Source organism: Haemaphysalis longicornis, unplaced genomic scaffold (assembly GCF_048455015.1).
Source record: "Haemaphysalis longicornis isolate Haplotype H1 unplaced genomic scaffold, Haemaphysalis longicornis Haplotype H1 scaffold_29, whole genome shotgun sequence".
Lineage (NCBI taxonomy): Eukaryota > Metazoa > Arthropoda > Arachnida > Ixodida > Ixodidae > Haemaphysalis > Haemaphysalis longicornis.
The window spans coordinates 392349-406710 of NW_027526331.1; the positions used below are offsets into that span (position 1 = coordinate 392349).

The 14362-nt window shown below is 51.9% G+C and overlaps 1 protein-coding gene across 1 annotated transcript; it reads right to left on the reverse strand.

Moving 5' to 3' along the window:
- Window positions 1-289: 289 nt before the first annotated feature.
- Window positions 290-3891, reverse strand: LOC144173082 (neprilysin-1-like). Its single transcript, XM_077701597.1, has one exon. It carries the CDS (start codon window positions 3861-3863, stop codon window positions 363-365), a length of 3501 nt encoding a protein of 1166 aa, XP_077557723.1. The 5' UTR covers window positions 3864-3891; the 3' UTR covers window positions 290-362.
- Window positions 3892-14362: the final 10471 nt, after the last annotated feature.

A 14362-nucleotide genomic window follows, 5' to 3' on the forward strand; every position in this document is an offset into this window, starting at 1 on the left:
TGAGAGAAACAGAAAACACGCTGCAAACTTTTCTTTTGCTTAAGTGAAAACAGCGATATGACTCGTACCCCAACAAATAAGTTTATGCTCTTAGTAATACACTCATTCATAAAATAAACACACTGAACTCCGCCGCCGCCATAGACATTTAGAAACCTTAAACAAGCAATGTCACTTGAGCCCAATATTTGCTATGGTAGAATGGTAGAACCATGCGACGGTATGCGGCAAAGTGTCCATGTAATATACAGACATATAGTAATCACAGTAAACATCGTAATGTGCAGCTTTCCTAAAACTGTGACACTTCAAAGGCGAATAAACAAGTGCCGCTTATCACTAAACACCCGTGCTCTGGAAACTCACTCGCGGGCCCACCGGTCGACGGTGACGACCCTGCATGCCGGCACAAACGCCACGCGCACCATGTCGGAGTCAGGCGCGCACTCGAATGTGTCCCGGAATTCGACAGTGTTGCGGAGGGGAACGTTGACGCGGTAGCGCGCAGGCAGCCGATGGCCTCGGTGCTCCTGGTAGACTCGATCCGCCGCCTCGCAATTGTCCAGAGCGTAGTACACAAAGAAGAGCTGGTCAGCGCTGAGAGACGGCAGGCGCGCGAAGCGGAAGTCCAAGTTCCACGTGCGCCGTATCTGCATGAGTTCCTGGAAGGCTCGGAAGGCCAGCTGGACGGCGACCGTCTGCTGAAGGAAGGAGCCCCGCGTCGTGGCCGAGTCGGGCGCCACCGGCTGCCGAAGGCCCGCCGGAAGCTGCCGCAGCTCCCACTCAAAACAGTCCAGCAGGTCCTCGAAGCGGCTCAGCAGATCGTCGTCGTAGCGTAGCGCGGGCTGGACAGCGTCGCGATGCATAATCATCTCCACCAGGGCCCCGTAGAAGCGAACGGCGAAGCGGGCGAAATGAAGCGAAAAATGACTCGTGTTTGCCGGAACGGACGTGTTGAACAGCCCCGCGGGGACGTGTACTCGCTGACCGGCTGCGTCGTACGTCGCCGTGGTCAAAATTTGCGAGCGCTCGACCGCCGCTCCCGCACTGCCGTCGGCACTCAAAAGGGGGCCCAGCAATCTGAGTGCGTGGTCGCGCGAGACGTCAACGTAAAATTTCACGGAGCTGTGCGTGGAAAAAGAGGCAGGCGACGAAGGGCAGGACGCGTTGCCAGCTTGCGTCACCGCAGGGGTAGCGTGGGCCTTAAGCACGTAGCGGGATAATACCGACGCCATGTCGTCCGTCCAGGCAAGGTACTCTACGTTGCGGCCGAAGCTTGTAGCGAGCTGAGAGAACTTGTTGGCTATTATGGTCTCAGAACCGCTGCTGCGAAAGAGATGCTGCGATAATCTGGCGAAACAACCTGGCAACACTCGCTCCACAGCTACCAGGCAAAGGCGGCCGGTGTTCGAGACGTCAGGTAGGGTTCTACCGAGGACACTCTTGGCGAACAACTGGCGGAGCAAATGGTACCTGTCCAGGAAGAACGGCGCCAGGTTGATGAAGGCCAGGAAGCCAGAGTAATTCATGACAGCCCTAGGGGGCGATTCACGCAAGGCGAACACCAAGTGAGCCTGGAGAAAGCTTGCCGACTTGAGAACAACCCTCGTGTCCGGTGTGACCGACCTGTTTGGCAACGTTGCCGCCAGGAAGTGAGTGATGCCCTGGTCCAGGTCAGACAGCGTAACCACGTCGAAGCCTCGCATGCCGACCTCCGAGACAGGTGGCTCTTGGGGGCTCGAGCCGAGACGAGTGATGACTTCCATCACTTCGTCGACAAGCTGCTGATTAGTTGATTGCGAAACGGCCTGCATAGTTTCCAGTAGTGCATCCTGAAACATGTTGATCACAGCCGGTCTGGCCGCGTCTTTGCACGAAAACAAGAATGATGGCCTCCCCAAACCTATGGCCACATTGCCGGGTTGCTCCGGATTCACGGCGACGAATACATCGACAAGCGTTTTGAGCCCGATATTCCTGAGCAGTTCACCGGAAAATACCCAAGCATCTTTGGTTGCAGCCAAAGTGTCTGTGGGCCACCGCCCGATCTTCCAGTGTCGGAAAATGTCTGCCATGGACGAGAAAGCCGCACCCGCTTGTGCACGGTCAACGCATGCCTCGTATAGGGCGAGAGCCACATTAAGGTCTTGTGGTTTCTGCGAAGTCAAATAAGCCTCAAGGCTACCGATGAGGCGGTCTTGAATGATGGTGTCAGTGGACACAACGGAGCCCGTTTCGGGGCCCACCAAGCGCTGGCTCTGCACCCACTTGTTGCAGACGTGGTGGTAGAAATCTTCGCAGGGACCTGTTGATGTGCTCAGAAGAGACTTGATCATGTCAGCTTCTCGGTTGCAGAAATCTGTGTCGCAATAGTATATTTCACCGGGAGCCGTGGTCGTCGTGTCTGGTACCGTTGTCTTCCTTATTAAAAGTAAATACAGTATAACCAACAAAATCAATATGGCGCAAGCCACACCCACCATGACCAGGCAGCACGGAACGGACTTCCCTGATCTAGTGTCGTGTGATGCTGCTGCTAGATTGGCGCTAGCCTTCGCAGTAGAATCTTTCCTCGAAGCTTTCCCTGCGCGAACACTTTCTGGGGATAGCTCCGCAGGTATCGCCTGGTACTGTCCATGCTTGGGATTCTTGCAGTAATTAATCTTCGTTTTGTATGCCGAATCTGCGCGCCGCAAGTTGTGCTGGGATGCATTGGCTCCGCCAGGGGAGGACGACAAAGTTGCATTGGGGTGCCCGTGGCCATGCTTGGGATTTTCGCACGATAAACAATAATCGCTCGAGAACAATTCCGCGGGGCTGTGCTTGGGGTTTTTGCAGTAACGAACGTTCTCGTCAGATGGTACAGCGCTAGCTTCCAGCCTTTTTCCTCTCGTGGGCGTCTCTGGCACCAAAGTTGCTTTGCTCTTGTCGTTTATGCTTGCGCTGAAATTCCGCCTCGGTGACTCCACTGTGCTGCCCTCCTGAGTCATCTCGATGGAAAGAGGAGAATCGGGCAGAAGGGGTGATTGCACCAAGGCGTCTTCTGGCTCCGCATTATCCAAAGCGTTCGGAACAGTTTTCGCACCGTTGCTAGAGGTAACGTCAGCTGTTGGACCGGTTCTGTCGGAACGTCCGCTACGTTTGCTCCTCGCGATTCCGCCATCCTTTTGCTGCAAAGCCGCTTGCCTACGGATGGCGTGGGACGCGGCCTGAACGTTGCCTGCTGAACTCTTTCTAGAAACGGTCTTCTGAGGCAGCCGCATCGCTCCTGAGACAAGAGGCGACGAGGTACGCTCCTCAGTGCTCGGGCTCGCTTGGAACGTGAGAGCCACTGCTCGGCTGCTTATCGCGTTGTCGAGTGAGCATCTCTCGCTGGACGCGCAACCGCGAGCCCACCCACTCCGACGGCTTCTACCGGCCCCTTCTGGCGACTGGCTCGTTAAGCCTCCCGTCGGCCTTAGTGCAACGGATATGCTCAAAGAGCGCGTCAAAACTGGTTCGCTGCTACTTCTCAAAGGTAAAGATGGCCGGTGGGACACGGACGTGATGGCACTACGAGTAGAGACCCCTTGTCTGGTTTGTTGCGCCAAAGAGTGGCGGAATATTTCAATGTCTTTAGTACGGCTACGTATGCTTGTTACAGATGCTTCTTGTTCTACTACCTTTGGCTCGCCCATATCGGGAGAATACAATATGTTGTGGGATTGCGATTGTTTCCCACAATTTGCGTCGTCACGAGCTGACACGGCTGATATGTGAATATTCGGCATAGAAAACAATATCTTTTCCGCTGGAATCGCTTGAAAAGTAGTTGGTCGCTGTAAAAACTTTTCATAAGAAGGTTGCGTTAGAGTGCAGGGCATTATTACAGCTGGCCTATGTGAAGGCAGGAAAGGCGTGTGTCCCGCACTCCCGCAACTACTACATACTGGCGCAGCGGACTCTTCTTGAGATTCACTGTTAGTTCTGGCCATACTTATCCCGGCCGCAAAGTTAGGGTGACGCTGCGTACAGTCATCCATGCCCTTCGCCGCTTTGATCGTAGAAGTGCCGGTGCGTACAAGCGGCATGTCCTTATTGAGAACCATTCTGGAGACCGAAGACAGCAAAGGTTGTTCTCCAGAGGAACACGACTGGGGAAGTCCTGTCGGTAAATCTGGCGCTGTCGTCGTCGCTGGACTCATGGCTTCCTCTACTGGCAATCTGGCAGCGATTAATGGCAATCTTCGGTCGGCGCTCGGGCACACGGTTTGCGTTTGCGCGCTTTTCCTATTCGCAATGAAGGACTGCCTCGATTCGTTGCCCGCACTGTGAGCGGTTCCGGGTTCAGCCGCCAGAATGAGACTCGAACCAGTTTGCACGAACGATGTTTGGTGTGGTGTTACACTTGAAGGATCCTGCGGCTGTGTGAAATTAGTAGACGTATAGATGGCAGCCTCTGATGTTCTGTGTTCTTCGTTTTTTTGAAGCGACACACCATTTGTGGATCGGCCTGAACGGGTTTTTTGACATTGGCATACAATCACACCAGTGCCACTGTCTTGCATCGAAACCAATAAGCTCGGCACAGCAGCGGATGTGACTTGCTGTGAAGAAGCCAGCCGAAGATCTTGTGGCTGGTATGTTGGTCCTCTCTCGTAGCAAGGGCTCCGAGGTATGTCCTGCGCATCAGGCGGAAGAACTACCGGACAGGAGCGTTTCAGGGCAGAACAGTGCTGATGTGCCGTAGCACCGGTTCTCCATGGCAGCTGCTGTGCATAAGCTGATGGCATGCACGATACTGATGTGTTGCGTGAGTCATCGTCGTCGTGTCTCGTCGATGTGGGAAACGGCACAACGCGAGGACGACCTGCGTACTGGCTCGGGGGCTTCGTTGCATCCACTTCCGTGCTACGGTTCTCACTCCCGGCACAAACGTTTGCAGTCGCCTGGTGCCTCGCGTGTCCTCCTTCTGTCCCCCTCAGTTCCGGCGTCGCCCTTCTGGGGTCTAACGGGTGGCAAGCGATGTTCAGTTCGTCCTTGTTTTGCTGCCGGCATTCGTTGCTGCTGCGGAGAAGCGTAGTCTCTGAGCGGCTCCTGGTTCTTGCTTGTTCAGCGCCGCTTCTGTGCCGGCCGGCAGGTTGCGGTCGCCACGGCCAGTTGCCGACGGGACTGCGCCAGCGAAACGCTCGCGTCATTAGGCTGCGCAGTGTCGACGGGACATGGGTGGCTCTGAACGGCCGTTCGGCGCACTCAGCGTCCTTGCTTTCGTCGACGTATGCGTCGAAGCAATGCTGGGTGCGTGACTGAGGGGACCTTGGTACATTGGGGCGTTGTAGCTTCGGTGGTGAAAACGCGGGAAATGTTTCTGGGCTGAAGTATTCCTGCTGGTTCCGCAGCTGGGAACATTCCTCCCCTGCCGTTCTGGCTACAATCGAAGAACTGCCTCTGCTGGGCTCTCGCGGACGGCGCTTCCAACTCGGCCGGTGGTGTTGCGTTTCTGCCCGGTAGACGCCTGGCTCTGCTTTTTCCATCACAAGGCAGTCACTGTCACCATGGCGGTGGGCCTCGTCAGGCTGTGTAGACAAAAAAAAAAAAAAAAAGAGACGGCCGTGTTGGTGCAGTACATAAAAGTAGGGAAGGTTTCTATGACCACCCAAACATAGCAAATAATGACTTGGACACTTGCGGTAGGACCCCGTAAGCTTACATTAGCCGGAGCGAAATCATCTGGGGGCATCTGCCGCTGGTCTTAACTGACTACGACGGCAGAACCTCGAGCTACGCATGCGCGCACCTTCTCGGGGCTCGATCTTTGTGCTCCTCGCAACGCGTTCTCTGGAACAGAGAGATCTGAGACTTTCGCCGTAAAGAGCCCTAATGAATGGCAGCAGAGAATCTACAAGTTCACGTCCACGTAACATTAGGAGAATTTCCTAAGTCACGCAAACAGCATCTTTTTGCAACACGAGTATAGTACGCGAGGATTGCGGACATTTATGTGTGAACTCATAACAGCGTGGTATTTACATTATGCGTCATTCTTTGCCCTCAAAAACAAATAAAAAATCATTTGCCGGCTTTCATTTTCACCGGAAACTTTTTAACAAATATATGCAAAGGCTCTTCATGTTCTTGCGCGAACGAAAAGCTTGCCGCTTTCCTTTCTCATCGTACCTCTCTCCGTCCTAAACAAGCATACCGCTGAGGAATTCGATTGTACACCAGTGCTGCATTTAAACGATAACAGCACTCCAATTTCACATCCGCCAAATTAATTTAGAACTACAGTACCCACCACCAAACCAACCAGGATATGAATGGTACTACGCTTCGTTCATCACATAGAGTTTGTCACTAGTTGATCAGGTGGAAACGTTCAAAATAACTCCGTCTAGAGCCACTAGATCAGGTTATTTGTTGGCTTTAAAGCCACTAAATAAGCGTAGCTTATTTGGTGGCTCTAGCTCAGCCGCAGACGACGCTACACCTGCCGAGGGATCGCGCAAATAGTCATGCACTGGCACCGCCAGCCGTTAGAGCGGTGGCGCTAGGGCTAGAGCGGCCATGGAACTGGCATGGCCTCCGATATCACCCCGCGCGGGGTAATCTTCGGAGGCCATGGAAGAATGGGCCGTACTGGAACCGGGGTGCGCGCTCCGCTCCAGCCCGGCCGTTGAAGAGGAAGTTACATTCCTGTCGGCAGGCAGCGTGCTTGGTCCGCCTGTCAGCGCTGGAGAACCAGTCGAGCTCCGCTGGGCGCACTTCTCCCAAAGCTGCGCCGCGCGCAAAAAGGGGTTGCTCCGCGCTGCTGGCCGGCTGGCCGCTCGCTTGCCAGCATCAACGGACCTTCGGCCTGGTCTTAACTGTGGCGCTGTTCCCATAATTTCGATTATGCAAACGGTGCAGCTGTTTGAGCTTGAGTTCCATCCGTGCCCAGCGTCGCTCGAAACGCGGCAATGCAAAGTGTCGAAAAGGGAAATTACAGGCCAAGAATCTTGAGGGAAAGTGGGTAAGAGGCAGTGAGCCGACGAGCAGGTGTGGGGAGAGCACGCCCCAACAGAACGTTTTCCGTTGTTCGAATCGAACGTTAAAGGGACCCAGAAAAGCCTTCTGTAAAAGTTACAAAAGGCCTGTATTGTCACGTAGCACCAATATAGCGATGCAATGCCGTTGGAATTATTGATCTACATTCAGTATTAGCTGCGCCAGAAGCAATTAAAGGCACCTCTCCCCACTTGCCGATCGACTCCTCCTCCCTCTCTGCCTCCTTCAAAGCAGCTAGCTACATTCCTGCGCCTAGGCTCGCGTCAATCACTGCGGACCCGCCTTTGCCTCGGGATCGCGCAGGAAGGAGGAAGAGCAGCCGGAAGCCAATGGCAGTGACCTTTCCTCCATGGCAGTGACGCCGCCGGCGGCCGACCTTGCCGGCGATTGGGCGAATCAGGGGGCGCCTTCGCCGTTGCGTCAGCAGCGATCGCCGTTGCGTCACCCGCGGTCGCCGTTGCGTCACCCGCGGTCGGCTCGCTGCGGCGTCGCGCTCATCGGCAGAGAAAGGCGATCTTCAAAAATTGTTTACAAATTATCTGTACAACGTATGGGGCTCACACTTGGCTCAAAAATCCCCCGTTATGTGTTCTACCACCTGAATGCATTTGATTGCCACCTTCACAAAGCTTTTCGGGGTCCCTTTAAGTCTCTCGCGGTATGAACCCGGCCTCTTTCCAATTGCGCTATCACCGCATTCGGAGCGTTCGGCATTTTTTTAGTTCGTAGCTTGGGCGATGGCCTTGGACTTGGCTGAGCTGAAGTGGACTTTGGCTACGGACTTTGGCAGTTTGGATTTGGGACTTTAGGTGTGTAAATTGAGGAATTTGATTTCCTCATTTGGCATTGAGAAAGCTCCGTTTTTTAACCTTTTTTTTCTTAACAAAAGCACCCGGTTAATTGATTGATTGACTGAATAAGTGATTGATAGATTTATTTAGTTATTGTAAGGTTTAGCTCGCCGACACTACACAAGCGGCAATCAGCGGCGTAGTGGAGGGCTCTGGATAAATTTTGACCCTCTGGGGATCCTCTGGGGATAACCTTGGCCCTATTAGGAAATCTGAAACACACGGGCGTTTTAGCTTTTTTCTCTGTCAGAAGGCTTTGTTGTTAACAGCTAGCTGTTTAACCGTGGCTTCCACCCGCACTGGGTGTCGCTCGAAACCCGGTGCAAAAGAGTGGAGAGAAGGTGTGACAGGATGTGGCGAGGAGGTAAAGAGCCAACGAGCAGGTGAGGGAGTGTGTGTCGCGGCGCAGATTTCGGGCGGGGAGGCTCGCGCCAGGGATTGGCTGCGCCTGGTGATGACTGTCGCAAGCTCTGACGGGAGGTTGCTCTCCTAGTTAAACGAATCATGCAACACTTTCGATAAACGCTTCTCGATTCCCTTAAATTGCCCGGGCGAGGAACTAGATCCTCGCCGTCAACCAGCTAGCCTGCATGCTCTTTGGATGTTTATTATTCAGTAATAAATGTCAATGAGCGAAAACACTTGTCGCTTACTTTGTTCCGGTGAGCCACGGCCCGCCGCGGCTGGCGCGGCAGAGCGCGCAGCCGCGGGGTGGGAGATAGCTTGCTAGCGGGGCGAAACGAGAAGACAAAGACTGATTAGTCTCTCTCGTCGCCGGTTTTGCTATTGCAGGGAAAAGTAAACCAATCTACTTTACCCCTCTTCTATCCCACAAGTTATCGCCAGCACGGAGTGGCACTGTGTGATTTGCTCGTCACACCAGATACGCCTTCCGTTCCTGCTTTGTTTTTGTTGCTTTATTTGTAAAGTTACTATCGAAAAGCGTTCATTCCTGGAACTGAAGTAAAACCGGCCAACAGCCGCTGCACGGCCTCAGTGACGTAATTCGGGCCGTCGAAGAACGTCAAGACCAGGAAAGAGGAAAATTTTTTGAGAGAGTTTCCAAGTTATCTGATGGACACAGAGAAGTAACTTCTGGCTGAGGTACTTTGCGAACCCCTAATATAAGTACTGAGAGTGTTGGGTGACTACGTTCTGGGAGCATTAAAGATTTCAAAAAAGGTTGGAAAAAAGTGCTGCAGGGTGCATTTAAAAGACACGGCGAGCGCTCGGCAGGATCAGTGTCCGATCTACCGATAAGATGGGCAGACCAAGAAAAAGCACATGAAAACCAGTGAAGACCACCAGATCCGCTGTTCCCTCGGTCTTCAATTCTAAATTGTGAAGGGGGCGGAATTTTTTTGGAGAACAACGATTACCCATCTTTTCCTTTCGCCGCTTTGTCTGGACTAAACATTGGTTGTTTTTCACAAGGGATATGTACCATTGGTTGTACGCAGTAAAGACGAAGGGTCTCTCGTTGCGCTTCTGTTCAGCCACAGCCTTTTTGGCCTGTACACAACATAGAGACAGGGCGAGAGGCTGAGCATACATTTTACTGAGTTACTGTTGTTTACATGTGCACGTGATAATTGCCTTCGCTACCGCGGGAACATTGGCCACATTGTCGGGATTTTAGTGATTACGTTTTGAGCAAATTGCGTCATGGTTTCAATGTAATACCGTATATTAAGATAAATGTGGTTAAATCTAGTTTCTAAAGGTATAAACAACTACACCGGAACAAAATTATATTGTGCCGTTATTCAAACCAAGAGCTACGAATGGATGTTGCGAGTATACAAACGCAAAAAGAAATCCGCCCGTGTATAGTGGACTTCGAAGCTAGTTAAAGATGATCCCACGATGAAATGAATCTGTAGCCGTTCACTATACCGCGCTTCTCATTAAACCGCTCAATCTGATTTTTTTTCGTCTATTTAACACGGCTTCTCACCGACTGAGCTGCTTCGGGGCACGTCTTGGCAGCTCCGACCTTCGGCTTGCCACTCCAGCGAGAAGGGGTGGCCTTCTGCGCGGGGGCTCCTTGCTCTGCTGTTCCGGCCACCATGCCACCATCCACTTGACCAGTAGACGGAGGCGGTACCGCAGTTGGGCTTGAGCGGAACAGCAGTCGGGACGCGGTTGGCGCCGTTGGCACCAACAGCTCGGTGTCTATGCTCCCGTGACGCGGCGGGCTTCGACGAGAGACGAGGGGTTCGGGGGAGCCTGGTAGCGGCGGCGACAAGCTGCCTTCCAAATGCATGGGGCACTGCTCTTCTTGCTCCGGTGGCAGCAAAGGTTCGTCTGGGCTCCGGGGATCCATGCGTAGACGTCGTTCTCCGACGCGCCGAATGTACACACGGCTCGTTCCAGTCGCGGGTCGCGTGGACGCATTTCTCCGCTTCTTCTTCTAACTCGCACGGTAGCGCCTTCACATTTCTTTCCTTTTAGATCTCCACAAAGCGGGAGCAAATATGAGGGTCTGTTCCTTACTCGAGGGATTCCCCGGTCCGTTGTGGCTCTTGCCACCGTGAGGGACGCGAAAAAAAAAAAAAACGTAATTAATGTTACCTTTGTGCACAGCCAAACGTTAGTGAAGACAAAATTCTGGAAGATTTAGGTACACACCCCCGCACAACGGGGCTTACATCACGGGGCCTCTGCGGCTGCCATGCATGATGTGGTTCATCGCCAAAGACGGCCTCGGCGTCCCGTAAGGACGTATCCGAGAGGGTGGGAACGCCCGGGTCTCCAGTCTGTCTCGCGGTTTAGGATCATTCCGTTCCCCAGATCACAAACGACTTCTTTTCAAGCACCTTGAAAGGTACCGAAGTAGACATAGGCACGAGGGAAAGAAGACGAGAGGATGACGCTGTACTCGTAACTAAGTTTATTGAAACCTCAACCCATATATGTTTCGGTTGCACCATTGGGTTGCGGTTTAAATAAAATTACTGGACGCTGTATTCAAAACTACTTTTATTCAAATCGCAACCAAATTAGTTGTGAGTATAGCGCCATCCGGTCGTCGTCTTTCCCTGGTGTGTGTTTCTACGCTGCCGTTCAAGGTGCTTAATTAACCAGTACCAAATCCCCAAATATCGATCGTTTTGCAATTTCTTTTTAGCAGAGAAGCTGCTTAGCAAATCAGTATTTTTCATGTGCGCAATTAAAGAGAGCAAGAAAATGGCGAGCGTACGTGGGCGCGTGCCTCGCGGCGACCTCCAAGAACAAAAACAAACAAACAAACGAAATGCCGGGCCGTCTTCTCTATGAGCATTAGCCAAGAGGCTATGTCTGAGAAGTGCTCGACAGCTCGAAACTTTGACCCGACGGCTGAAAGCGGCGTCTGACCTTTCACCGGATATCCCTGGGCGAGCTGCTAGCGTCGGAGACTATCGGAGACTGAGAAAGAGCCAGCCATTCGGCTCTGAAAACGCTGGAGGCGGGGCCACACCCGTTGACATATGCAGGACCTGGACGAATAGTATAATAATTACACCAACGTCAAACGTTCAGCAAGTGAAAGAAAAACTGAACCGGGCTAAGCCAAACTTTCGCTTTGCATATCCATGGTTAGCTGAGCCAAGCCACCGTCATTTTTCATGATTTCTTATTTTAAAGTTGTACAATACTCGCTCGTACCATATCTCATTTTCAGGCAGTTTATTTATTTTCCTACAATTTTTCTACACTAAATGCATTCTTTGTATATGCTTTATCCCAAGCATATTTCCTTCCTCTCGGTAAGCGCTCCTTTCCTAACGAATTCCCGTGAGTAGGTATGCGCCATTCTTTTGGTACCCCAACCATCACAATAAGCAGTTCCTCACCCAGGGTAGCCTTTTTTTATTACGCAAGCACGCCCTTCGGCATGAACAAAATGTAGTCAGGTACACAGGGGTGAAACAGCGCGCAAAAAACAAGGACAGAAAGAAAGTCAAGCAGTCCCGTCTCCACAACCAAGTCCAGGAGGGGCCGGTGACCGTGCGTCCAGCGGCGACGGTCAGGGGGTCCCCGGATGATACCCTAGGGCCCTCACGTGACGAACTCATGCTGCCTGGAGACCAGTGCAGGTCCCCAGGAGGTTCTCCACGGTCGCTTAAGAGGCGGGGGGGGAGGTGGGGGGGTTCACAGAAGGGGCATGTTTCTGAAGGAACCTGCGTCCTCCATTACGCCTTTATCGGAGGGGTCAGATCTGGGCCCACGCGAATAAGGTCCCTAATATTACTAAGGTAGCGCAACTGCTCCCTCCTTCTCCGCTGCCCTCCTCTTTTTTCTTTCCCCTCACCCGCGGCGCCGTCGTTCCTTTAATTCCGCGGTTGTGCCGCCATTTTTGTTAGCTGCTTCGGAGCAGACGCCCTCGCAACGCTTCGGGCCGCTCGCTGCAGTTTTTCGTGCAGTTTCGTGCAGTTTTTCGTGCAGCGCCAAGCTTCTCAAATATCGGTTTCTCAAATTGATCCGTAAAATAATCCTATTGAGAAGAAAAAAATTTCACCACCGAGTCTGAGATGTGCCACAAACACTCCGCTAATATAGGCAATAATGCATTGCAGAAGAGAGTTTAGTGACTGTTCTACCGTAGCATGGCCAAATTTGTCTTCGCGCATCTGCTCAGTGCCGCGTCCACGCTCAACTCGCTTACAATAAACCCGTTTATACAAGCGCTTTCCTGGACAAAAATAGGTCTGCTGAAAGTTATATAGTCGCCCAGTGTGTTTTGGATGAAATCGCAATGACTGGATACGCTGCGCCGTTGACTACTAAGATGAAGTAAGCGCGCACACTGCAAATGTACGGCATCACGTGTAATGCAAACGTAAGATGTAATTAACGGTCCTCTGTGCATACACGGAAGAAAGGGCGTCCAGCCGTTGCGGTGCGAATATGCATTTGAAGTGCCCATTCAAACGTGGGCGAATTTAACAAAGCAATAACAGAAATTGCGAACCAAACTTACGTCAACGGCGCGGTGACTAGATTAGCTGGCCTTAAATTGTTTTACCTAGCCGCATTTTTTTCTTGCGCCGCACCGACCAAGCACATATTACGCAGCAAATCACTCTAATGTCATAACAAAGGGATTATAATACCGCCCGGGTCGCTAACACACAAAACATGACTTCACGCCACAAAGAGCTTACACGCACTCAGAACGCACACGCTACATGGTCAGACGCAAGCTGCCTTCGGCCAAAACAAGCGCGAATTCAGGTGAACAATTCTCGCGTCACGAAAACCTTACGACAACCGACTGAACATGCTACGCCGCTGATAATTATGCTGGAAGTTAAGCGCGCACATGAAAAAAATTGGTCGCGTATCTGCTCCTTCCGTTGCAAATGTCGTCAAAAGACGATAGTCTTTGTAGACATTTGCCAAGTAGATTCCCCCTGTTGCTTTCCCGCTGACCTCTCATGCTGTTCCTGTACCGTCGTTCTCGTCCCAAGGTAAACACACTAAAGGTTTGCTCAAGGCGATTTAAATTTACCGCGTTCCCCTGCTACAGGCGGGGTTCCTCGATGCCAGCACAGCAGTACGGCGGAACGCGCGTGAATGGAGGCGGCCGACTACAAGGTTTATAGAACCGCGTGGCCGTGCTCCACGTGCGTTCCAAGCAGACCGTGGAACCTAGCTAGTGGAACCCCTCCATGAGTGGAACCTTTCGTTACTGTTGCCGCGTGATTTTTCATACGCCGCAAGAAGGCGGCGGTTTTCTGCAGTAAATGTAGAATATCATTTGTTGTCGAAAAACCAAGCATCCATTAATTTTTTAATAAAGGAACACTGTAAATATCCCTTGTGTACTAGTTTTCTGTCTTATATTTGCATAATGTCTTGTTCTTGTTCAACAAAGTTGACAAGTGTGAACATATAAACCGGGCTTAGACGTTTACATTTGTCTGTGAGTATATAAGACTATTGCGCAATATCAATTTTACTTTGGCCGGGTGGCTGAATCGAGTTACAGACATACAGACAGACAGACATACAGACAAACCAAAATTTCTGGGTTTAAGTAGCCCAAGAAAGACTATCGTCTTTAAAATACACGGCCTCTTATCCAAAGCAAAGCTTACGACGGGACGAACTCGCCGCTGCGCGCAATGCCTACTCAGAACAAAGGGTGGACGACGGTCGCGGAGGGAATACACATTTCTTCGTAAGTGACCGCTCAAGCTTGCGCAGAATTTAACAGGGAAAGAACAAGCATTCAGAAACGTACCTCCCAAAGGAGTGATGACAGCGTCGGCTTGAAGTATTCCCGTTCAAAGATGTGCAACCAAACTAACTTTGCTCCTTTCTGTGTCGCGTTTCCCGGACGTAATAACGAAGTCTTTTGCCATCCCTGACCCTATTCGCGCTGCCTAAGGCACAACACATCAGCACCAGGAAGCAACATAAAGCGACACCGATGCGACATTTGTTCGGAACGAGCAGCTAATTCTTACTTTGCTATTAGCTGGCGCCTGCGATAAAGC

Bases quoted from the DNA above. Each gene is read 5' to 3' on its own strand.
- LOC144173082 (XM_077701597.1), bottom strand. From the start codon at position 3,863: ATGCCCTGCACTCTAACGCAACCTTCTTATGAAAAGTTTTTACAGCGA.